The sequence below is a fragment of the Tachypleus tridentatus genome, chromosome 7, assembly GCF_004210375.1.
Source record: "Tachypleus tridentatus isolate NWPU-2018 chromosome 7, ASM421037v1, whole genome shotgun sequence".
NCBI lineage: Eukaryota > Metazoa > Arthropoda > Merostomata > Xiphosura > Limulidae > Tachypleus > Tachypleus tridentatus.
The window spans coordinates 127,843,895-127,870,437 of record NC_134831.1 but is presented as its reverse complement, the minus strand read 5'-3'; the positions used below and the strand labels follow the sequence as shown (position 1 = coordinate 127,870,437).

The following is a 26,543-nucleotide window of genomic DNA, read 5'->3' as shown; positions in this document are numbered from 1 at the left end:
CTTAACATAGGTGTACTACCCATTCCCATACAACAGATCAGCGGTAAGTTCTGTTACTTACAAAGCAAAAATCTGGGGTTCGATTGCATGCAATGGATAAACCTAAGATAAACCATCGTGCACTTTTGCTTTAAAAAAACGAACAGTCACAAATGTTACGACGTATTGGTGTTGGTGTTAAATGGAGGGAAATATATAACTGTAGACAATTAAATCAAATACGACCTTTAAAACATTTACAAGGAGGGGTTGAGGGGTTATAATGTGGCGATCAATCCCATCATTTGTTGGTAAAAGAGTAGTCCAAGAGTTGGCGGTGGGTGATGATGACTATCTGCCTTCCATCTAATCTTACACTGCAGAATTGGGGACGGCTAACGCAAATAGCACTTGTGTAGTTTTGTGCGAAATTCAAAACCAAACTAAACTACACCAAAACTGGTATTAAATATGTCGACAACCTGACAGAAGCTCCTACTTACCCTATTCGCCCCTGTGGTGATCTGTATGTTGGTAGTTGAGTAGATGCCTATTTGACGGTTTGATATTTACTGTTAACGATATTAACTAATTTATTTTTCATAATCTAAAGATGTATAAAAATGATCCTTATTCTGCTATGCCAACTCCTAACCTTTAGTTGTGAGATTGATAGTAACATTATAACGCCCTCACGGATGAGACTGATAATACATTATAAAGTCCCCACTATTGAAAGGGCAAGCATGTTTGGTGGGACGGAGATTAGAACCTGCAACCAGTAAGTAGATTGCAAGTCGAGCGCTCCTAACGACAAAAATGAACCTATCACTGCAGATGCGTGAATTTTCCCGGCATGAATAGACATCTGACACAATTTTCTGCATCTTGTTGCTGTTAGCTTCTTTCTAACGTAAATGCTTCACAATGAGATCAGGAGAAAAGATTGGTTAATTTGCGCTACTCAGTAGTCGAATTTGACGACAAGGAAGTGACAAAAAACCAGGAAACATTCATCCTTTCAGTGGAGCTAAAATGCTCACATATAAAATATTCCCCTAGCTATCATGCATATGTATAAGTTAGTCGACGTGCGTTTTATTATATATAAAAACGTTTAAATAGTTTGATAATTTGTCATAATAGTTTCAATGAAATCTAATGATTACGACGTCTTTTTCTTGGTACATGAATGGTGCTAATACAATATAAAAAATATTCAGTGTAGCCTGAAAGCTGTTGGATTCTGGTTACCATGTGATATTTTCATTTAACTGTTGGTAATTTATCTACATTACGATAAATCCTGCAGGTTGCGATAGAAGCAGGCCCGGCATGGCCAAACGCGTAAGGCGTGCGACTCGTAATCCGAGGGTCGCGGGTTCGCGCCCGCGTCGCGCTAAACATGCTCGCCCTCCCAGCCGTGGGGCGTTATAATGTTACGGTCAATCCCACTATTCGTTAGTAAAAGAGTAGCCCAAGAGTTGGCGGTGGGTGGTGACGACTAGCTGCCTTCCCTCTAGTCTTACACTGCTAAATTAGGGACGGCTAGCACAGATAGCCCTCGAGTAGCTTTGTGCAAAATTCCAAAAACAAACAAACAAACAAGCGATAGAAGCTTATAAAATACGCTTGTTTTCATTATATGGTTCCCGCCATTTTCTAATAAATGTGACTTTTCACCAACCGATTGTCGTATTTTTGCATACAATGATAATTTAATTGATAATGGGTACATTTTTATATAACGGTGCCTTGCTTTTACTGTAGTTAGATTATTTTGAAATACGTTTGTAAAGTATATACGTTTGAACAATGCGGTTACTGTCAAATCCAAGCAGAGGGTATTTCATGTTTTCCCAATCTTGCAGGCATGCTGACCTCGTTGCCCGAACACGTGTTTCATAGTCACGTGATAAACGTTTCAGAAACCAAGTCACTTGGTCGGCCATTCAGGAGAAGAAACATTTTCGACTCGAAAATTCACAAGTAAATCTCACGTGCTCGACAAAACTTGACAAATACGCTGGTTCAAGGAATGTTAGAAGCTTTTTGACGTCTGCGTCACATTTTGCTCGAGAGGTGTTTCAGTAATTGTTTGTAAGTTCACGGGTTGTTTGCTTCATTTTGTTTTAGTTACGTAACTATGAATGTCGTGTGGTGTTTTATAAATGTGCAATATTTTCTGACAGTTAAAAGACACTTGTCCAGAGCCATCATGGTGACCGACCTATTTCTTTGACCATGTGATATGTCCGGAAGTATATATATACATGTACAGAATATGCTCATCGCAGCTTTTGAGTTAACAACAATCTTACATCATAGGGCGGACTTTCTGCGCATGCCGATGTTACTGTCGAAGAAATTGTAAAAGTATTGTTACACTTATTGCTTGGTTAAGCCAAGAAGAGGGTTGAAATGATCTAATCCATGAATTGTGAACCCAAATCTATTTTGATTTTTCTTATATTTGTGATGTCCTTTTTTTTATATATCTAATAAACACTGGGCTCTGCTTGAGTTGACTTCTACAAGTCCTTGAGGTGATGACTGACAGATGACATGATAACACTTACATGTCAACAGGGAAGATGGAGTTTCGAAGACAGGAGTTAGGTGAAGTCGCTTTCGCATACTTGTCTCTTGAATAAAACTCGCCAACGTTGACTATAAATGAATGAAAAGTGACCAGCGGGAAGAAACAATGTTCTATAAACGAAAGTGTATTTCCATATCATGTTTTTGCCTTGCTTTTTCTGTTCTATTAACAGGAGTGTTGTGCATAGGCCTATCCACGTGTCCGGCTCGTGTGACTACAGCTACGTTGGCCGTTGGGGGAGGTATCTTAATAACTGGAGCTCTAATAGCTGCATCAATCAGTTATTCTAACTTGAAGAAAAATAAAGACATTGAGGGTGGTGACAATCAACCAATATGAAGAGATCCTAGTCCCAGTGTGTTTCTGTTGGTAAGACTAACGATTATAAATGGTTACAACTCAAACAATAAGACCTGTATACGTTTTGGTAAGGCTATTTGAAGGGTATATGTTAGCATGGCATGTGACATGAAACATGATGAAGCATTACTAAGCGTCTACGTACTTATATAGAGATTTCTGGCAGAGCGCCAAAATAGTTTTTTTTTTTTTTCCCTCCACAGCGGCCTCATGTGAAAAACTACTAAATGTTGCGTTGTATTTTTTTTTTTTCTCTTGGCAATTTCCCTTTCTGATAGGTTATTTTGAAGCTCTGTTTTATAAATGCCATTGGTAATGTAAATCAGAAAACGTGTTTGTATATTTTGTAGTTAACTTTCAGTGATAAGGTCGTTAAACGTGGCTAACGGTCATTATCAAAATCTAAAAATTATAACCACGAGCTAGTTGTAAAACTATATCAGTCCAGTGTCATAACTTCAAAACGTTGACTCGGAGCAACTGAATGCGTTGATTTTGTGAGTTAAAGTAAATAAAGTCTTGAAAAATTCTGGACTTTAGTATTGCAGAAGAAAATTTAGAGACTGTTTATATATAAACAGTAATCGTGGATTTATACAGAAATCGACTTGAAAGTGTAAACTGAGAAACTGCATTTGTCTTCAGTCTTGTGTTTTTGTAATTTTGTATGAGCATTACTGTCTAAGTAGTTATTTTGTACGTAAAATACATACCTATTTCGATTATGTAACGTCTCCTTGTTTAAGACTATTGAGAATTAACGCTTTGTATCGTTCTAGTTTTAATACAGATCTCCTAACACATGAATGTATTATAATATCATAATGTTTCGTAATCTTCAAGTTTCTAGCCGCGGTACAGTGGTTAACAGAATGGTACCGAGTTGGTTGGTTTTCTAGAACGAACTGTTTGGTCGTAACTGTGCCATCTCGGGACCGATTTGAAATCTGATTTCACTGTTGGACTCAGAAGGCCAAACTCCAAGATTTCTCAGATTAATTTACACTAATTATGACTAAAAGAGCATCGAGTACCGCAACCATTAAGGATTCCTTCTTGTTGTTAGATAACTACACATTAATAACAACTACTTCCGATCAGGGTTAGATATCTACTTAAACAGAAATTAGAAGTTAACCTGCTAGTGATACAACTAATTAAATATACTTTTCTTGTGTATCTACTTATAATGATTATAAAACATTATTTTATCACTTTGGCAAGGCAATTCATGATACTTTCGGCCGTGAAACTGTAACATCTCGTGTGGTTCGGCTAGTTTAGGAGACTTAGGTGAGCCCGGAATACGGGTACTAAGTTAAAAATGCAAATTGTCTTTATAATACAAGTTTACTAGTTAACGATACATCAGACTACAACAAACGTTATTACATTCGATACAGCACAATGTATATCAATGCTATTAATGAAATGGGCAACAGATAATAAAAATGGAACAACTTTACGGAACTAAAAAAAAAATCCCGTTCAAAATCCTAATTGTTTTCCATGGAGAATCAGTAAAGAAAAAAGCGGCGACGTTAGGGTGGGTGAGTGGAGAGAGAACATGTTTGTCTTTTTCTCCTTGACCCTAAAAATAAAATCCCAGGAAGTATTGGGCAACTTTGTAAACAAGAAAACCCCGCCCAATGAAACATCATCCAATCTCCGATTAATTTTGTTACTTTCGCAGCCAATAAGAACGGAGAATATTTAAAAGTTACTATTTGCGAGTTTATTAAAACGATGAAAGTTAGTGTTCTTGGGTTTAAAAAAAAGCCTTACTTTAAAGTTTCCCAATTTGCCTTTTTTATTATTTTAAGATATAAATTTTGAAACTCAGGTTCCTCTTTCTTCAACACCATTCGCTCCCAACCCACACTAATCCTGAAGTCACTACTGCACTTAGAGGTTAGGTAATTATTTTTCTGTCAACTGAACATGACTTAGAGTAAAACTAAAGATAATACGATAGTTTATAGACCCCTACCCTGATTTATGTAAAATGTATTTCTTGCATAGTTGCATGATTTTTGCCTAGGTTTATATCCTTATCACTTGTAATGATCTCAGATTTTAGCAACAACAGAAAACCTGATAGATAGATTCACACATTCCATGAACTTTTTGGGTAAATATTTACACTAGACAGACGGGATAGGTTGGGTTGTACCTAAACAACAGTGGGCCATCCTGTGCTGTGCCCACCACGGGTATCGAATCAGGTTTTTAGCTTTAAAAATCAGCCAAAACGTAATCCTCGACAATACAAACAAAACATATTAAAATAAAACAATTCCGACTTCATGTGACAAAAGATACAAAAAAAAAGAACAACAACAAAAAAACAACAACAATAAGAGATACCCTGGCGCTTTCGTTATGCATCGGCAGTCTGTTACTTCTCTTTGAATAAAGATATTGACCCATTGTTGTTTTGCCTTATTGTGATTAACTTTTCACCATATACTATCACGTTGAAAATAACTTCACACTATAGGTTATTAAGTAAAAATAAATTAGCTACGCGTTATACACCAACATGTAAAACAAGCATTTGGCTTAAGCTACAAGGCCCGCCATGCCCGGGTGGGTTAAACGTTCGACTCGTAATCCGAGTGTCGCGGGTTCGAATCCCCGTTGCACCAAACATGCTCGCCCTTTCAGTCGTGAGGGCATTGTAATCTGACGGCCAATCTCACTATTCGTTAGTAAAAGAGTAGCTCAAGAGTTGGCGGTGGGTGGTGATGACTAGCTGCCTTCCCTTTAGTCTTACACTACAAAATTAGGGACGGCTAGTACAGATAACCCTCGTGTAACTTGGCGCGAAATTATGAAAAAAAAAAAACTTAAGCTGCATGTTTTATGTTCCACTTTGTCTCTGGAAATTATTTACCTTCGCTTTTAGCTTTTGATTATAGTGCGTACTACAAGGTTAGCTGGCTTCACAATCTTTCGTACCCCAACCTCGGAGATATTACATTTAGAAACTCTGGTCCAAGTGATACGTAATGATTATGTTGTATTACTGATATACACCGTAAGAAAAAAAAAAAAAAGTGTTGTATATTAACACAAGCGTTTTGTTATTTCAAACATTACAAACTGTGTTCCGAAACTATAACACGATAGTTTACTGTAGCGGTATGAGCACACAAGTTTATTAGCATCGTACATGACGTGTCTTTATCAATTCAAAATTTTGTTTATTTAAATACGTTGTTGTAAAGAAAAAAAATGATTTATCACTGTTTAACCTATCAGGTGAGAAATTACTATTGTTGTTATTATACACAAAGGAACACTAAGGGCTCTCTGTGCTCTGCCCACCACGAAAACCGGTTTTTTGCGTTTTATTGTCGATGTGCCGTCGTCCGTTGAGAGTAGAAACGAATAACTTTTTGTATGATGTAACTTCTAAACTACAGCCATTATATGGCACTTTAAATTTATCTTATAAAATTACTAACTTACTAATGGTAATATTCAACACAATTGTGTTCAGATTTGTCATTCTGAAATGGAATTAACCTTAGTCATTTATATGTGTTCTACAGACCATAAATTGTGTTGTGTAAAAACTAAATGTTACAGCATACCTGTAAAATATCTCATGGTTTGTAACCATCCCAAAATTTCGTATTGTTCGTAAGAAAACAAAAATCTGATTTAACGGTCTAGTCTTCATCAGCGTCCATGCTGGACCAGCAGGTTTCAGAAATATTTTTTTTGAAGTCTAAATGAAATATTGTTGCATAAAATGTTGCTCGTTGAATTAGAACTTTACATTCAAGACCCCAACCCATTAATATACACCCCTAACAACCAGTTACCAATTGTTATATAATTTACTACCACCAAAACGAACTCTGACCAAAACTACCCATAAATAAATGGCCTAAGTATGGAAATTCCATGTCATCAGTTCTAACCAACATTTTCATGACACAGATTGAATTTCAAGCGATCACTTTACCCTCACATCCACCACTAAACTGGTACAGATATGTTGACAGTACATTTGCTGCATTCACATCTACAGAACACACAGTTTTTCAACCACGTTAACTCGAAATACTCCAACATATCTGTACCAGTTTAGTACTTACCTGTGAACACGAGAAAACTAACCAAATAACATTTCTCTACCTCATGATCACAAGAACATATACACATTTCAAAACAGAAATCCACAGAAAAATCACTCACATTGGACTATACATTCCCTGGGACTCATCACATGAAACAAAACAAAATCTCAGTATATTAAGATATCAAATAAACATAGCCACAAAACTATGCTCACTTGATAAAATTAATGATGAAATCAATAAAATAAAACGACACTTCATCAACATCAACAAATTTCCATCAAAAACAGTTGGAAAAAATTACACACACACCTAGACCAACAACAAACAAACACTAATAAATTCAGAGAAACAACTATAAAAGCTTACACTGTTGCGTACAATATATTTTCGATATTAGCAATAAACTAAAAATAAAACCTTACAATGAAACACAACGTTCCAATAAACAATTAATTCATTCAAAAAACAAGGTAGAAAACCAAAATCTATAGTATGTAAAAACTACACTGACAAACATAACACCAACATTATTTATAAAATACAATGCAACAACTGCTACGACTTCTATAATGGAGAAACAAGCAGAAAAACGAAAACCAGATTCAAGTAACACAAAAAACACCTTCACACGTTTTTGAACACTGCAAATCAAGTAAACACAACATAAACATAGAAAACAATAGGTACTAAATACATAAACAAATATAAACAAACGCAATATCAAAGAAGCCCTTCTTCTACAAAAACTCAAATAAAATTGAACAAATACGAAGGAACACTTTTATGACTAGCTGCCTTCCCTCTAGTCTTACACTGCTAAATTAGGGACGGCTAGCACAGATAGCCCTCGAGTTGCTTTGTGCGAAATTCCAAAACAAAACAAACAAAAAGTATATTAATTATTAACGCCCCCTACAACATCGTAGCTGTTCACACTCTCGTTTCTAAGACGCACCTAGCAACGGTCAGTTGCAAAGTATTTGTTGACGTTATTCTGTACTTTATTTTAATTAAAGTTTTATTATTCATTACAACCGTCTTTTAGAATACAGTATTACAGCGAAGTTTTTATTAATATTTTAAACCTATTAACATGATAATATATGTACCTTGAGGCTAACGGTGATTAATTTTTCTATCTTATACATTCAAGGATTTATAAAAATGTGAAACTTCTTTGTTTCGTGTATTAAGTGAAAACAAACAAAAAAATTCGATTAGCTAAAACTAGCGGGGCTTTACGAATATAATGCAATCGAACTCCATTGTAACATTTTATGCTTATCACTGTAAGTAAATGTGTATAAAGTAAATAAAATAACTATTATGAGATGCAGTATTTAAATATATTGGGTTAGGCATGGCCTAATGATTAGTATTCAAAATGTAAATCCAAGAGTTTATGGTACTAGAGCTGTTGCCGTAAGTAGTTATTGCACTATAAGGTCAAATCCTGCTGTTCGGTAACACAAGAGTGGACAGTTGGCGATTGGTTTTGTTGAGCAACTGTTTCCTTTGTATAGTATCAGCTCAAAATCAGGGAAGATTGCAATATTTGCTTGTCATAGAGTATATATATATTTATTTATTTACATAATTCTTAAATTTCTTCGGGTTTCAGTCTTGGAACATTAAATCCGGTAGAGGTCACATGATTAATTCCATCTGAGCTTTATATTTTAGGTTTTGTGACTTGATTGTGGAAAGAACTTAAACACTGTTTCATAAAATCATTACATTCGTCTTGACCTTGGTTGCTTTTTATGGCTTGACTGGGTAGATAACCCATCTACTTCTTCTTGAGATGGTTGCATTATGCCCTCCTTGACCTTGTGTGGGGGGGGGGGTATCCTGCGGCTGTCGCAGATACAAGAGAATTTTTTACATCCTGGTGTCCTTTTCCAGTCAATAAGCTGCACGTTGAGCGTGCATTATACATGTAGTTTTGATGCTTTTACATAAATTAATTACGATATCTCAGGAGAACGATTTATCTCTATCAGAGAAGTCGGTGAAGTTTTGTTCGTGTGTTATATTTCATATTCTGCTGCTCGTATAGCTTACCACAGTCTTAATATTATTATATTGCTGATATAATTCCATCTTTACAACCTGGTATAATGACGTATAATGCAATTACGTGTGAAATAAACAGCGCCTAGTTGTGTTTGCCAGATTTGTTTGATTTTCTTTGTTGTATTTGTTCTCACACTTACATTCCATTCAGTCTGATCTTCGAACCTCATGTTATGTGGAGGTTGTTTACCAGTGTATTATTATTTCACTGAGATCGTATAGCTTTGCTAGCTGTGCACAGATGATTCGGTGTTGCAACGTCGTGCAGCCTACAAATATATTTACACTATGGCGTGAGATGTACACAACTACTATAATCATCACCATTTAAATGGTTCACCAAAACATAATTTATTGATAAATAATTTATATCTGTAGACATTTTTTCTTCAGTAAATAATAATAATAAGTTCTGTGTTCCAAAAGAGAGTGACTTAAGTTTAGGTTATAATTACGCTAATTTTGACTGTTGGAATTTATTTCAATCCGATTATGTTTGCCCCTCCCATAACTTTATGAAACAGTGTTTTGTACTTCACTAGTTTAAAAAAACTTTGTTTATTATAAATATGCGCTAATTGCAAACAAACGAAATATAAAACGGTGATAATCATAGTACCTTCGTAGACCATACACTGTGGTAGCACCGATGATTCTTTGTGCAGATTTACACTAAAATCTTTTAAAATGTGTTTCATTATTATTTTATCTTCTTACTTGTATAATAATAATTATTTTTAAAATTTTCGACCAGCAGGCTTAGTCTGTTTGCTTCTCGCGAACGCTAATTCATTTTTTATTCTTTTAATTTATTTATTTTATTTCAACCCCACGAGAGAGATACATAGACTGCATTCGTAAATCTGAAACAGTTTCGTTTCAGATTTTGAGATACTGTCAGGTATTTTTTGTTTTAAAAAATGCGTCTGCATCTATACGCTACAGCTTCTATCTGCTCGTTTACGTAATAATTAACAAAAGGATAAACAAGATAACCAAAGCTTTTGTAGATCACTATATGTGTTACCCAAACGTCATATTTGTAATGATTAATTATTTTGTTAAAATAAAAATGACACATAAAGGTTGATTCGTTGTTGAAATAAAGAATCATATACGAACTTACAGTTGCAATGAATAAACATTGTTGTTTGTCATATTGTTCTTTGACGTATTTATTGCACGGTAATGATGTAAAACATCAATGCTTTACGTACTAAGATATATTTAAAACAGCCGACTTTAAGAATCGCGTGCAAACACGCGCTAGGCACGTGCTAGAAGACATTTGCTGAAACAAATTATTTCTTTTGATATTTTACATCATTGCTTTCAGAATCAGATGAATAAATTTTGTAGTAGAAATGACAGGCTTGTTAGGTGTGAGTTCTTTCTGGAAAAGCTCCAACATTACTCAATAGAGATCAACATATTAGACTCGTATAACGTCGTTTGATTTGGTTTGAATTTCGCGCAAAGCTACACGAGAGCTATCTGCGCTAGCCGTCCCAAATTTAGCGGTATAAGACTAGAGGGAGGGTAGCACGTCATCACCGCCAACTCTTGGGCTACTCTTTTACCAACGAATGGTGGGATTGACCATCACTTCATAACACCCCAACCACTGAAAGGGCAAGCATGTATGGTGCTATTTGTTGTTAAATGTTTGTTATATTCATTTGCTGTTATATATTTAAACTTATCACGTGATATCAACAATGAGATGAGAATTTAATCATTATCATGAACTTGCTTCAAAGTATGGTTTACTTAATTAGTCTGTCGCTAGTCGCCTTAAATATTTACACACGCACATGTATATTTATATAGATGTAAGTCCATGCATATGTATACACATATGTATATGAAACTTTATTTTATTTGCCCTTTATTTGTATTCATTTTATTTTTCGAAATTGATGTGTTTTATTTACCTTCATAAGTTAATTGATTTGTTTTATTTACCTTCATAAGTTAATTGATGCGTTTTATTTACCTTCATAAATTAATTGGTGCGTTTTATTTACCTTCATAAGTCAATTGATTTGTTTTATTTACCTTCATAAGTCAATTGATTTGTTTTATTTACCTTCATAAGTTAATTGATTTGTTTTATTTACCTTCATAAGTTAATTGATGCGTTTTATTTACCTTCATAAGTTAATTGATGCGTTTTATTTACCTTCATAAGTCAATTGATTTGTTTTATTTACCTTCATAAGTCAATTGATTTGTTTTATTTACCTTCATAAGTTAATTGATTTGTTTTATTTACCTTCATAAGTTAATTGATGCGTTTTATTTACCTTCATAAGTCAATTGATGCGTTTTATTTACCTGAAGCTTCGTATTACAATTATTCAAGCGAGCCATCATGTCAAACAGAAAGTTCAAACCACACTGCTATGACAAAGTTTCAATTTCAGGAAATTTTCAATCTTACCTTTTCCAAAAGATACTCTTTTATTTGAGGAAATAAGGAAGTAAATCCTTCCAAGACTTTTCCTCTACTTAACCATCTTACTTAATCAGTAAGATCATCAAAGGTACAGTCGCTGCTCTTCAAAGACTCAACAAACTGTCAATGGATGAGAGACCTTCCACTTCTAATTCACAATTTTTACAACAATGTCCATAAAATTTTTCAAGTCATCACTTTTAGACATCTGAGTACATAAATTTTCTTGATGCAAAACGCAATAGAAAGATGGCAGTTTGGGCTTTACATTATTTTCAATTAAATGCTGCTTAAAAAAGAAATTATATCCTAATTTCGCCCCAGTCATGGTGGGAACACCGTCTGTTGTGACAGAAATCAGTTTTTTACAATCTAGGCTGAAGTTTTGTGGCATTTCAAGAAATTTTTCAAAGATGTTTTTCTACACATGTTCGATCTCGTAATCCACAAAGGCCAGTCATTTCTTCCCTCACTTGAAGATCTCAAGTTACATATCGAACCCAAAACATCAACTCTGCAGTGTCACTAACATCTGTTGACTCATCTAGTGCTAAAGAAAAATACAAACATTCTTTTAGTTGTTCAAACAACTGATTTTCTATGTCTTTCACTAACTCTATCATTCTGCGGGCAATTGTTCTTTGACGTAATTGCAAATTGTTTACCTTTTGAAGAATATCATCTTTTATTTTTGAATCGTAATTCTCCAACAGAGTTTCAATGACCACAATCAATATTTCTTTTACTAGTTCAGCATCAGAAAATGATTTCTTTTTTTGAGCTAAAATCCAAGTTACTTTATAGCTAGCTAACGTAACTAGTTCTATCGATGATTAAAATCTTTTTAGGCCTCCCTTCTGTTCTTGATGTTGTACTTTCAGACAGCAAATTTCATTCATACGTGTTTTATTATCAACTGGAAATTTTACATAAAATTCGTTGTGAAAATTGTTACTTAAGGTTGTATACTTTATTATTCCTAAAGACTTCGTTACACAAAAGTCACACTGGTTTATTATTTACTTCAATCACTACAAATTTCAACTCGCAACTGTCATTAAATTCTCGTTTTACATTTTCCAGTCACGTGTCATTCTCTTTACGTCAGTAAAGACAGAATTAATTAAATTGTCTTTATTTTCAGAGTGTTCACCATCATCTGGATTCTTTTGTTTTCAAATTATCCACTTATCCATATTATGGGATTAAAAACAAAATATATTTAAACACTTGAAAGCTGCAAAATAAAAATATGTTTGCAAGCGCATGCAAAGCAACGCACACTTGATAACAAACATTTAAACCAGACTGACGTTACAAAATGGGCGGCGTTTGTGGCAGTGATGAAGCGTGTGACATTAGCGATGACGAGAGGCAGTCCAGTCACTGATTACCAAATTTGCTGTAAAAAATAAAAAAAATGTCAAAAGTTGATTCCTGAACTCGAGCTGGCCACAATTGTGTTATCTACTGACCACGTGTGGCCAGTGGCCATGGAGTTGTCTACCCCTGTTACAGACAGTTAGTAACTTTATTACCAGTTGACTGATGTTAAGGGATAATGCTATTAATAATACTTACAAAAAGCTTGGGTATGAAGAAATTTTTCTGTTCTTCAGTTGAGATTGTAACTGAGATACTCAGCTGTCTGAATTACATAGCTGACTAACTAACTAACTAACTGCACTTATTTTCCAAGCCCTTTTATATTAGTATAAGGGTGATTATCGGCCCACTCAGAGAAACAGCTGGTTTCCTGTTTACTATTGCTCTGAGTTTGTTTCATGATAAAAACTCTTATCGACACACCATTAAACTGTCAAACTTTGTTTACGAACTTCTACGTTCTCCAGTTAATCACTAATCCTCTTTTTAACAAGGAATTGGTTGATTTAACTGATCACATGATCTTTTCTCTATACATGTACAGTATTTCCTCCACCATTCGAGAACAACGGTCTGATTATAGCGTTGTCTCATTAATCGAGGTCTTCAGGTTAAAATCTAAGTTTGTATGTTTTGTTACAAGCTCGCTGACGTCTGATTTACTTCGACATTCATGACACATTTCCTCGATTTTAGTTTGTAGTTTTGGTAACCTCTTATAACTCTGAGAGCGTGTATTTATCCAATCTAAACAGATAACTGAAGTCCCTCGGTGTGTTTCTGTGAATTAATGTCCTGAGTTATGCCTCTGTATTTATTTGACCTTTCGGAGTGTCAGTTATTTCTCTACATGTTAATTGTACTGTGACACGTTTCTCAACGTTTGCTTAAGATATCGTTGCATTGCTTTAAATAGATATATTCGTTCATACTGCACTTTCAGATTACTCGCAGGACAACGCGTTTCTCGACGTGTTTCCTTCAAGCATTGCTATTTTCTAAACATTATTACTTTGATTGGTTTAGTTTGTTTTGAATTTCACGCAAAGCTACACGAGGGTTATCTGCGCCAGCCGTCCCTAATTTTGCAGTGTAAGACTAGAGGGAAGGCAGCTAGTCATCACCACCCACCACCAACTCTTGGGTTACTCTTTTATTAACGAATAGTGGGATTGATTGTCACATTATAACGCCCCCGCGGCTGTTTGGTGTGACGGGAATTCGAACTTGCGACCCTGAGATTATGAGTCGAGTGCCTTAACCCACTGACTATGTCGGGCCTCATTACTTTGAAAGATATGTTTGCTTCTGCGGTATCTTTCTCTGTTTATTGCTACAATTAATGATGCGGGGCATCCACATACTTAGCGATGCGTTATAACATACAGCACCAAATTTCACATTTATATGAAATATAAATCACATAAAGATGGGGTGTTTATCGTTAACCTTACCTCAACTAGATTTAAACAAAATGATTTCAGGTAGAGCAAAATAACCAATGAAGAAGACATTTGTTTCTTATAACTAATAAAACCGACATAACAATAATAATAAAAAAACATTTATTTTTCTTTGATCAAAATATATGGAAAGTTTTGCAAAAAAAAAGTTTTTAATAATCACGTAATACACAATATAACAAAACTAATATTAGTAATTTATTGGTTTTGAGAGGTTTTTTATATTAAAATCTAATGTATACTATTCCAAATTCTCAGACTGCTCTTAGCAACAGTTTCTGAGGGGTAAGGAAGCCTCAGTTTCCAATAATATTGAATTCAACTGGCCGTATTTTCATCTCAACTTGCGGGAGAGAATAGTGGTAGCCCTTCCAAGCACGCCATTCGATACCATCAGCATAACTGTTGTGTTCCCCATTTAAGTATAGACCATTCAAGTTGGATTCGTGACAGCGATCGTACCACCAGCCTCCTTTGTACGTCTGGGCACAGTGGGTTTCATGGGTATCGTGGTCCTTATCTATTGTGGAGAAATTATGTCCATTGTGACGTCCAAAACTGTTTCCTGAGGGGTAAAAATACGAAAACAAAAGATACGAGAACTTATAATTTCAAACATTCTAACAAAACTATTTAGTGAATTGAATACAACACCTAACAAATCTATTTAGTGAATTGAATACAACACCTAACAAAACCATTTAGTGAATTGAATACAACACCTAACAAAACTATTTAGTGAATTGAATACAAAACTGGTTTAAAAGTCATTGAAAATACTTTATTAGCCAATGCATGATACAATATAATGTTTCATTTAAGACAAAAAACAAAACAAAACACCTAGGGGCTAAAATACATGTTTGAAATAGTTGGATACACGATTAGTATTAATCCAACTGCAAGAGAAATGAAAATTATATTATTATCTTGTTTTTAAAAGACAGATAACGAAAATGAAAATATCGTAGATTAAAATCAATTTTCGGTCAGTCTAGAATGTGTTAATTAAATATCAAGGTTTGTGATTCAGTTTCTCACCATTTCAATATAATAGAAAAGATCGTAAACCAGAGCCTAAGATGTTATATCACATGAGGTTATATTTTAAATGAATCAAAGTCACGGGTCTTAGTGAAGATTCATTTCTAATTGAACAAAAGCAGTGATGTGTTTTCAATATGGCTGGTATGGGTATTAAAACTTTAATTAAAATAAAGTACAGAACAACGTTTCGACCTTCTTAAGTCATCTTCAGGTTAGGAAAGAGAGTTATACACTAAGTATTGTGTTAACTGAAAGCCGTTACCACACAAGTTGAAACAAAAAAACCGTTAACGTACACTTTCTGCAACGCCCCCTACAATCCCATACCCGTTTATACTTTCGACCATAAGACGTGCCCGGCAACGGTAAGTTGCAAACTCTCTTTTTGTTAACATGAAGATGACATAGGAAGGTCGAAGCGTTGTTCTCTGCTTATCAATAAAAGTGTTAACATTCACAGCAGCCTTTCTGAGATACAGTTTAAACGTAGGCCTTATGTCACGTCAAATACTGCAAAAGGTAAAATCTGCGTGTCACGGTAATAAATGTGAAGAACACGCACGAGGAAAGTGTTTTTCATTGCATTGGTTTGATTTATTTTGCTACCAAATAGCTATCTGCTCTAGACTTCATAATTTAGCTGTCACTGACTAGAGTGAAAGTAGCTAGTCATTACCACCCGTCGTCAATTCTCGAGATACTCTTTTGTCAACGAATGGTGGGAATGTTCGTCACATTACAAAGCCTCCACTGCTGTAAAGGAAATCATGTTCGGTGGGCCGGAGATTCGAACCCACAAATAACGGGTATAACGCATAACCACCTGGCCACGCCGAGCCATTTCATCTTTACAGGGTTTGTTCATTTATACAGTTTGAATCTTTTTCTGATAATGCATATTATACAGCTAACCCCTATATCCTAATTTGTATCATTGACTAGGACTGATAAACATATAAGATTTCAAAGTAACTTCAACAAACATAGTAATTTAGTGTTTTTAGCAGATTTTATAAGGCTTACTTTCTACACATTGTCGTGGAAAATCATTTAGTTTTAATGTCAGTTCGCAGTTAATCAACGACGTTCAGATTGCGAGTCGAATGTCTAAACCATCTCACCATGTTGAACCACTTCAACGTAACTGATTAAATAATACCACCGTTTATAGAATAGCTATATTATTTTATCTTTCATATAACAATATTCGTATTTAGTCCTAAATTCATTCAATGCTACTAATCCTTCCTACACTAAATATTTTGATAAATTATTGTCACGGTTTATAAGACAAATGTAGTTCAAGAAATATACTAAGATAAAACAATGTTTAACACTTACTCAAAGCGGAACAGAATCTCAAGAAAAAAGCCAGAAAATTGTTTTTTTTCTGTTTAGAAAAATCATGAAACGTTTTATCCAGCGTCAGTTCTGTCTTCAATCATCAGAAATATTGTTTGTTTTTCATACGTATTTGATTAATCTTACCTGCATCTCCACTGTAGTTGCCAATATGCAGACAATAAAGATAGTCTTCATTTTCTATCCAGAAATCTTGATAAATGGCGTATCGTGTGTCGTTTTCTTTATCTTTCAGATCGAACCTGATCATGTAGTTTCTTTGATTCGTGAGAGCAAATATTCGGTCATTTCCTGGAAACAGGTAATGTTAGCCTTAATAGATATTATTCCATAATTGCACGACTTTTAAAATGTGTAAAAAAGATAAAAAATATCCCTACCTTCATTCCTAGAACTTCGTAATATATATATTTTAAGGACGTTTTAGCTTTTCTCCGTCCGATTCCATTTTATAGGCTCGGCATGGCCAGGTGGTTAGGGCGCTCGACTCACAATCTGCGCGTCGCAGGTTCGAATCCCCGTCACGCTAAAATGCTCGCCTTTTCAGGCATAGGGGCGTTATATAGTTACAGTCAATCCCACTATTCGTTGGTTAAAGAGTAGCCCAAGAGTTGGCGGTGGGTAGTGACGACTAGCTGCCTTCCCTTTAGTCTTACACTGCTAAATTAGGGATGGCTAGCGCAAAAAGCCATCGTGTAGCTTTGCGCGAAATTAAAAAAAATCTGTTTTGTTGATGTAGTCCACTTTCATGTTAGGAAGAACACAATTAAATAGGGAATAGAATTTTATGTGTGTCGTAAAATATTAATATAAATATTCTACTTGTAGGATTCAATTATTTTTTCGTTTGCATATAAATCCAGTTAAAGAGTAACGAGGAATTATAAACTGAAAAATATAAGTTTTCTTTTTATTCTGGGGATGTTAGATTTTTGTTTATTGAATTTCGTACAAAGCTACACGAGGGCTATCTGTGCTAGCTGTCTCTGATTTAGCAGTGTAAGACTAGAGTGAAGACAGTCGTTATCACCCATCGCCAACTCTAGGGCTACTCTTTTACCAATGAATAGTGGGATTGATCTTACCTTAATAACATCTTTATGACTGAAAGTGCAAGCATGTTTGGGCGTGACAGGGATTTGAACCCGTGACCATCAGGTCACGAGTTGAACATCCCTAACTACTTGGCCATTTTGGGTCAGGCGAAGTTTGTGAACGACTGACCCAGAACTTATGAACCTAAGTCTATATGATATAGTATATTATTTTTGTGACTTTTGGTTCTTGTTCAAAATAATGATTTATGTAGTTGGTATGAATATTTCATTACGTATTATTACGTAGGCATGGGGTATAAATTATTGCAATGAACTTACCTAACCAAAAATCCTTTTCAATGTTTCCAAATCCCAGTTTGTAATTTTTCCATGGTTTGTAAAAGTAGTCACTGGGGTTCCCATAATTCCCTCGTCTCTGTATTACCTGATTTTAAAACACTATGTTTATTTTAATTTGCCCAGACAATAACATTATCTGTTTCGAGTATGAAAACAAGATGGAAATAAATAATGAAAAACAGACACTTAAATTAAACCAAATGAAAACTGAAATTGATGTGTCGTAACCTGGAAGTTTAATAACAAAACGTTTTTTACATCGCATATTTTTTGTTCTAAATATCACTTACCATAATAACAGCTTTATATCGTGTTTCAGTTTGTATATTACTGTTCCCATCTCATAAACCTTCTTCCCTAACTTTGGTGAATGTTACAGTCCAAAACCTTATATTAAGTTAATTAAGTATATTTTGCTTTATCGTCATCATATTTTAAGTTTTAAGATAAGACAATAAACAAATGGGATTTTATTAACTACTTTTAATAACAAAACTTTTGGATTTTGTTCAGTTTCGTTAGCAAACTATTCCTTTCATCTCATAACCACGGACCCCTAACTTGGGTGAATGTGACAGTCCAAGATCTTGTATAAGGTTAACATAAAAGTTTTTGCCTTTTGTCTTCAGGTTTTAACCATTACGGTTCTTTGTTTTTAATATTACCAACAATTGGACTTGTGTTACTAGGTTATAGAACGTTGATTTATATTATAAGGTTTCTCGCTGGTAGAGCGGCAAGTCTATGGATTTACAACGCTAAAATTAGGGGTTCGATATCCTGCGGTGTTCTCAGCAGATATATGAGAAAAACACACACACACACACACTTTCATCCTTGATAGTAAGTAGTACTTACTGTCCACCCCTCCGTCAGTTTCCATGTCACAGTAAACATTCAAAGTTCCTACAGTCATCCAAGACTTTGGCCAAATACGGTACCCTCCACTTGAACGATATCCATTCAGTAAGATGTCAGCACAGTCCGTTGGATCAGGAGAAACGATTGGTTGAGCTACTTCACTTGTTCCTATGCCAAATAATAATGTTACAGTATTTGTAGTTAACATTATATCATAATTATTAAGTTAGTAAGAAAATTGAAAATAGCTAAGTATTTGTTAATAGAAATAACCTATGACTTTTTCAACATTAAAGAAACTTAATATATACATATTGTTATATAATTTGTGATACATATACATGTATGATTCACGCTATTCCAATACATTTATATAGAGAGTTACTGGCTATTAGAGATTTATAAGAGAAAAAAGAACACATGTTAATATTTATGTGGCTGTTTTTAGAAAGTTTCACCACAAGGATTTATTTTTATCAGTCTGACCTTTGTCCTTCAACTGTTCTTTGACGTGATAAGCCATGACTTTGATAGAATCCAGAAGGCCTGTGGACGACGTGACGTCACAGAGTTCCTTATTCTGGCTACTCGTTAATCCATACTTCTGACCAATCAGAGTGATCACAAATAAAATATTCCGTAGGTTGTGCATTTTTGGGTTTCCTTTAGCTAGTGTTATATACAAAAGTAAAGCTTTAGACACTTTAAACTATAGACAAATTGTCTATTTCTCATTGGCTTCATATTTTCATTATTGCACAACAAAGGATAAACTAGTATAGCTTCTTATATTCACTTCGCCAATTCTATTCTTCACCAACACTGCTAAGGTCAGTGTGTATCAGGGGTCAGTTTGCAAAAATACTCAATAGGCTATCTGTGCTCTGCTCTTTACATATGTCGAAAACAGATTTTTAGACGTAAGCGTTCATATTTACAACTAATTCACGTTGGAGCATAAGCTTACTTACTTGTAAAGTTAAATTCCGAGGTTCGATTTCTAGCCGTGGGTACAGCAAAGATAGCCAGTTGTGTAGACTTGTGCTAAAATAACAACATCAACAGTGCAAATATACGATTCAGTAGTCTTACACTGCTGCTGTTGCTAAAACATCTGACTGTAAATGACACTAATGCATGTACACGTGCAGAAGGTATCTCGTAATGTAATTCATGATTATCATACTGTTATCATATTATTTACTGTTCATGTAAAACATTGAGTAAACAAAACTTTATACTGACATTTTTATATTTGTAATGCAGCAAGTAAAATTGTCGGGTATGGCCAGGTGGTCAGGGCGCTTGACTCGCAATCTGAGAATCGCTGGTTCGAATCCTCTTTCCACCAAACATGCTTGCTCTTTTAGCCGTGTGGGCGTTATAAGTGACAGTCGATCCTTCTATTACGTTGTAAAAGAGTAGCTCTCTAGTTTCTCACTTCTAAATTAATTAAAGCTAGTACGGATAACCCTCGTACTCAACCAAGCAAAATATAGTTAAAAAATAGAGGGGCATACCTTACTCACGCAGAGCTGATCCTATTCGGCTCACAAAAATATGCAAAAATGTATCCTTCGTTATCAACAAAGACAAAACATTTCTGACAGAACAATGAGGAATAATAATCTATGTATGTCCACTAAGTTTAATTAAAGTGCGATCGTTTTTGACTGAGTTATAGAGCAGAAATAGTGTCAAAAAATAGGTCTCTTAAGTAACCCTTCAAAGACTAATAACTTCCAAGCTGGGTCATAGTTCATATGTATACCATCTTTTGTCCACATTCATTCAAAGAAATCTTGCTAACAAACACTCACAGGGGTGGAATCATAATCTCCGTGGCGAAGGATATAAACAACTGAAAATATAAATGGAAAATAAAGTAATGTTTACAGATGTGTGAAATGTATTATTACACCAAGTACCTATACTTTGTAATAGGTGGACAACGAAGAAAATAGACTTATATCAATGAAGGCATAGAATATTATAAAGTGTATGGTAGATATATTATTTTATAATAGTTTATTGTGAAAGACATTTTCTAATGGCTCGGTGGATTCAGCAGATAGCTCGATGTGGCTTTGCTATAAGAAAACACAGACACACACTTTCTAATGGCTTAGAAAGATGATATCTTGTTAATATTTAGCTCATACGGTAGGTAGAGTATGATATATGAAAACAATTTTGAATACATAAGTTAGCAAATCACGTTACAAGCACAGTCAATATAAATTTGTATGAGAACTACATTTTGACATTGTTTAACGTTACGTAGGTAGTGTGATGCCACTGATCATGGGTCCAAGTGAGATGCTGTTAGTTACTTATTTTCAACTACTTCAGATAACCTTCCAAAATCGTTTTGTTTAAGTTATTTAGGATTCTCTGATAAGCTGTGTCATGGAGGTAGAGAGTGCTCATTTGTATTCTTGGAGGACCTTATGACGAGCACAATGGGCTACATGAGTTGTGGATGCCCGCTTGGATTTTAGTAGATCTTTCTATCCCTGCTCATTATTTATAGAGTTTTGGTAATGTGTTGGTCAGTGGTCCGTCTATATCCCAGATGCATGGTACCTCTATGAGTGTTATTGTGTTTTTCACATGATACATACTATTAAGTGTCACTTTTTTTTTTCTTTTAGCTGTCATTCAACTGAGAAGAAAGATAACAGTTACATTTCCAATCCTCATCCAAAATGTCAGTCAATAAGTGCTTGGTAGGCATTGACTGCTACCTCTCGTGGGAGGAACTTTTATTGTAATGGTCAGTTTCATCACTGATTGACACTTTTTTACCTATTAAGTCTTTAAAGCACTAGAACTTGCATACGCTCATCCACAGGCAAATGGTAAACTAGTGATTTCAAAAAGTATTTGTACAATATTGTAAATATAATTTAATAAGCTTAATAAACAGAAAGCTCGGTCAGGTCCAGAAACAGGAAAAATATCTGTTGTGTCTATATAACCCGACAAAGTCACTTATAATAAACTGTGATAAAACCAAAGGGTTGGGCTAATACCTCAGCTTCAAATAAATAAACAATGAAAAAAACTGAACTTTGTCTTCTGAATTTACATCTACTGTTTCATATCTGTGATTAGCGAGCTCTCTTAGGCGTTGTATGATTACGAAAGGAAAGTAGCAACAGTGTGTAGATACCCTTGTGGTTCTTCAAGAAAACAAGGAAAAATCAGGTGGTTTATGCACCATTTAAAATCCACTGACTTAAGTAAATAGACACATTTACAAATTACAAAGAAATTTACAAATGAACCATAACAAAATGATAAAATATTGACTAAGTTTTCAAGATGTGCCAAAAATATAATTTAAAGAAATTGTTTACTCACTTCTTTACTGTGGGTCAAGAACTCTTTAAACTATTGCTGTTTAGAATATTTCAACCCAGAAGCATGTTTATATAGTGACATAATGCAGAGAAAGACGTTCTTAGAACGATGATACGTTTACAACATATGCCAAACGAGATGATTTTCTACGTGAACTTCCTCTTAGCCAAAGATCAATTTTCACAAATAAGTTACGGCAAAGAGCGTCACTAGAAATATAGAAAAAATTCAAATATATCCTAATGGTTTAAATACGTTGGCAATAAATATTACAAAACAGCAAACCGGAACTTTGGAAACTTAATTATGCGACTTATATGTCTTGGAAATTTTGTAAAAGATCATAAGTATTCGTAGCACAGAGTGTGGTTGAATGGTGTTAAAGAAGAAAGGCAACTCTCTTTAAAAATAAAAACATTTTTTTAATTTGTTTCGAATTTAACGCAAAGCTACTTAAGGGCTATCTGCGCTAGCCGTCCCTAATTTAGCAGTGTAAGACTAGGGGGATGTCATCTAGTCATCACCACTCACCGCCAACTCTTGGGCTACTCTTTTACCAACTAATAGTGGGATTGTCCGTCACATTATAACGCCCCAACGACTGAATGTGCGAGCATGTTTGGTGTGACGGGAATTCGAACTTGTGACCCTGAGATTACGACTCGAGTGCCTTAACCAATTGGTCATGCCGGGCCCAAAAACGTTGTTAAGTTAAATGCAGAATGAAAACTAGAGAAACAATAGCTTCAAAGAAATTTCTTATGAAAAAAATATTTTAAGATTAAACTTTCGTCAAAGTTAGAAAGCGTTGGCAACCAGATGGATACCATAAAAGTAATATGATGGTGGTTATTACAGTAGGAGCTAAAGAACACCAGCATCAATACACTTTTATATCAATCTGCGAACCTCAGCTACTGATTAACAATTAAATATAAGAAAAATTAAAATCTCCAGTGTTACATATGTTTTCCAACATCCGTGACACTAAGTGAATTATGTAGAATTAGAAATTAATTAAATAAAATATTGTTGTATAGTGTAAAATGCGTATCCAAACTTACATACTGCAAATCCAATTTGTACCTGATCTTAAAATGTCGTTGTAGATTACATTGTAGAAATGACTTTATTCTGTTGTTCGAACGCTATGTTGCGTTTCGTATACGTTAGTTACAAGTTGTGTTATTGAATTCTAATTTAGACAAACTGCTAATTGAAAGTTGAATAAATGTTTATTTGCTTAAGTCTCGTTTCTATATGAATCTTCCAGACATTCCGTGTTGTTTTGGCAGCAGTTGTGAATTAAACAGCAGTTAAGCACAAACAAAAGAAAACAAGTGGATTTGAAACGATGTTTTGTAGCAAACGTAGACCGTTTATTAAACACTGTGCTCTTTGGTGTATCTTGTGAAATACATTTCAAGCGTAAAAAAAATGTAATTATCTTTCAATATAGTTCCAAAGTTTTAATAACTTATTTATGTTGTATATTCTTATACAAATCATGTAATAACAAATTATACTTGTTTCCAACATCAGCAGGGATTTAGTTAAGTTGGATGTTAACTTACGAATAGTTGTTTAAATATAAATGTTTTAAAGAAACACAAGAGGGAATCCTCAATAGCCACCACCATGATTAGATCTCGAATCGGTCAAGAGATAGAGATATGTGATGAAATTTGTACGTGAAAATATTCAGAGTCATTTTATGAGACGTTTTGCCGCGGCTAAAAAATAAAGTAAAAACAAGAACTAAAACTACTGGAGTTTTATATGCTTAGATGGTTTGCTTATCATGCGCAAAATATGTAAGCTTCTTAGTGTTTCTCAGGATTCAAAATTTCAAACGCTGTGTTTTACCTTGAGCGTTATGTACCTCCAGACACAGATTTTAAAATTTCATTCAAAAGCTTTGGCTTTAAAGCTACGTAAAATGTTGCAGAAAAATTCCAAACCCTATATATGCAGCGGTAGAAACAACAAAAACAATTGTTCGATTTATGTTTTTTTCTTAGTGGCATAAACACGAAAAGGAAAATTCAATGTGTACACTTTTAAAAGGTTTGATAGTGAAAATGTAAAGCTCTGCTTCCAAATGTGTTTCAAAATAATCGACATTTCATCATTATTCCCCACTAACGGTAGCACCAAAACGTAAACACTTTAAGAACAGTAGTGAACGCTGGGTTGAGCGCTTGCAACGCGAGCGCCTAGCGACCACGGAAAGCCGGTTCTTACTTTAATCCTTTGCAAATTTTATAATACTAACTAATTTTGCCAATAGCAGTATGAACCAATCAATTTACTCTGCGCCAGTTTAGTTGAGGCAGTTGTTTTCTCGTTATTTGAGTTGTAAATGAATATTTACTGTCGAAAGCATGCCGTGTTTGTGGTGTTAAAGAAACAAACATCGATTAATAAAAATGAAAGATATTCACCTTCATTCTGTCCTGTCTCTTTCCTCTATGGAGTTCATTTGACGTGGCTTAACTAAGAACGATAGTGTCACTTTCTGATCTTTCTCACGTCTTTAGAGGTAACACACTTTCCAATCTAACGTAATATACACTGCAACGTGTGTTTATTCAGCGACATACTGATGTGCGTGTTACTTATGTGTATGTATTATTTCCCTTTAAAGGACTGGTTAAGCAATAATGATCACAGAGCAAGTGTGTGCTCATTGAAGTTATAACAGAAATAGAATTGTTAGAATTCATAGTACTGGTGGGAACGATCCACTCTAAATGTTTATTTGTACTAATTTCATGTTCATATTATACTGGAGAACAGTATTTGTACCTATTTTCATGTGACATGTATTGTTTCGTTAAAAGTTAAATTTTGGACCTTTCTCTTTTAAAATATCTAAACATTGTCCCTCTGTTCAGGTAGTCTCCCGATGGAACAGTGGTAAGTTTTTGGTTTTACAACGCTAAAATTAGTGGCTCGATTATTCTCAGTGGACACGACAGATAGCCTGATGTGGCATTGTTATAACAGAAACTCAATCAATGTTCAGGTTAGGACGGCTATTAATGCAATAGTGAAAAAAATGAGCGTTTTAATACATTATTTATTGATGACAGTAATAAGTAATTATTACAACATACATATATACCATTTTAGTATGTGTCGGTGTATTATATCAAGTCGTTCAACTCTCCTTTTCATTTATTTAGTAAATAGGGGCGTGGATGACAAAGGTTTTGGAAACGCTGCCTTAAATGAATAATCAAGCTAAGAGGAACTTGACCAATGTGAAAATCGCATATACAGGGCTAGCAAACACATGGTGTGTTTGTATACCACTCAGTGTACATATTGTCTTCTGCATGGTCACACCACACTCTGACTTTCACTTTAACCACTTTGTGTCTACAGATTTCCTTCTGAACAGCGGAAGTGCACTTTGAAACACTTGTCACAAAACTCCACTTTTAAATTTGTGTAATAAAATTGAGTAATGTCCAAGGATCAAGTGAGATGGATCCAGTTTCTTGACTTTTGAAATTATTATTGTTAACGTAAATGTATAAGTACGCTAACGTGTTGCAAAACATTTAGGCTTGATGTGTGTTTATATATGTAGTTTATTATTCCTTAACTGTTTTAACTTCGTATATAATTTTACTTTGTAGAAACTACATAATGGTAAAAGTCTGGCCAGAATTCAGGTTATAGAAGGCTAAAGGTAATTTCTTAGTTCATTTTCAACGAAGTAGTTGCACCACAGTTTTTATTAATTTAGTCTGAATTTTCTTCTAAATAGCATACTCTCTATTGTTAAAAATTATTTCTTATACTGAAAAAAAAATATTTTGAATATATTATGGAAAAATAAAGAATAAATTCACTTAATAATATTTGAAATATTTATTACCACAATGTATATCTTTTCAGTTGTTTCCTGTGTAAACATACATGACAATTATCATCAGTGAAGTTGCGCAAAAATCAATGGTTACCAAACGATATTTTCACTGATGATACTCAAACCAACCTACCATGATTCTCGCGACAACGCTGCTGCCACCTGAAGTACTTTTAGTGCAGTTTTTATTTTTTTCACGTTCGACATTTTTC

At 34.5% G+C, this 26,543-nt stretch overlaps 1 protein-coding gene and 1 long non-coding RNA gene across 2 annotated transcripts; one reads left to right on the top strand and one right to left on the bottom strand.

Annotated features, from left to right (window-relative positions):
• Positions 1-1,410: 1,410 nt before the first annotated feature.
• On the top strand, positions 1,411-26,321 carry LOC143256568 (uncharacterized). Its single transcript, XR_013031410.1, has 2 exons — positions 1,411-4,043; positions 25,640-26,321. It is a non-coding gene; the product is annotated as an uncharacterized LOC143256568 (long non-coding RNA).
• Positions 14,507-22,609, bottom strand: LOC143256567 (techylectin-5A-like). The gene is given in 7 exon segments (XM_076513942.1): positions 14,507-14,983; positions 16,954-17,118; positions 18,204-18,309; positions 19,083-19,085; positions 19,087-19,253; positions 19,572-19,754; positions 22,452-22,609. Coding segments are annotated over 6 exon segments (876 nt in total). The 5' UTR covers positions 19,738-19,754; positions 22,452-22,609; the 3' UTR covers positions 14,507-14,714.
• Positions 26,322-26,543: the final 222 nt, after the last annotated feature.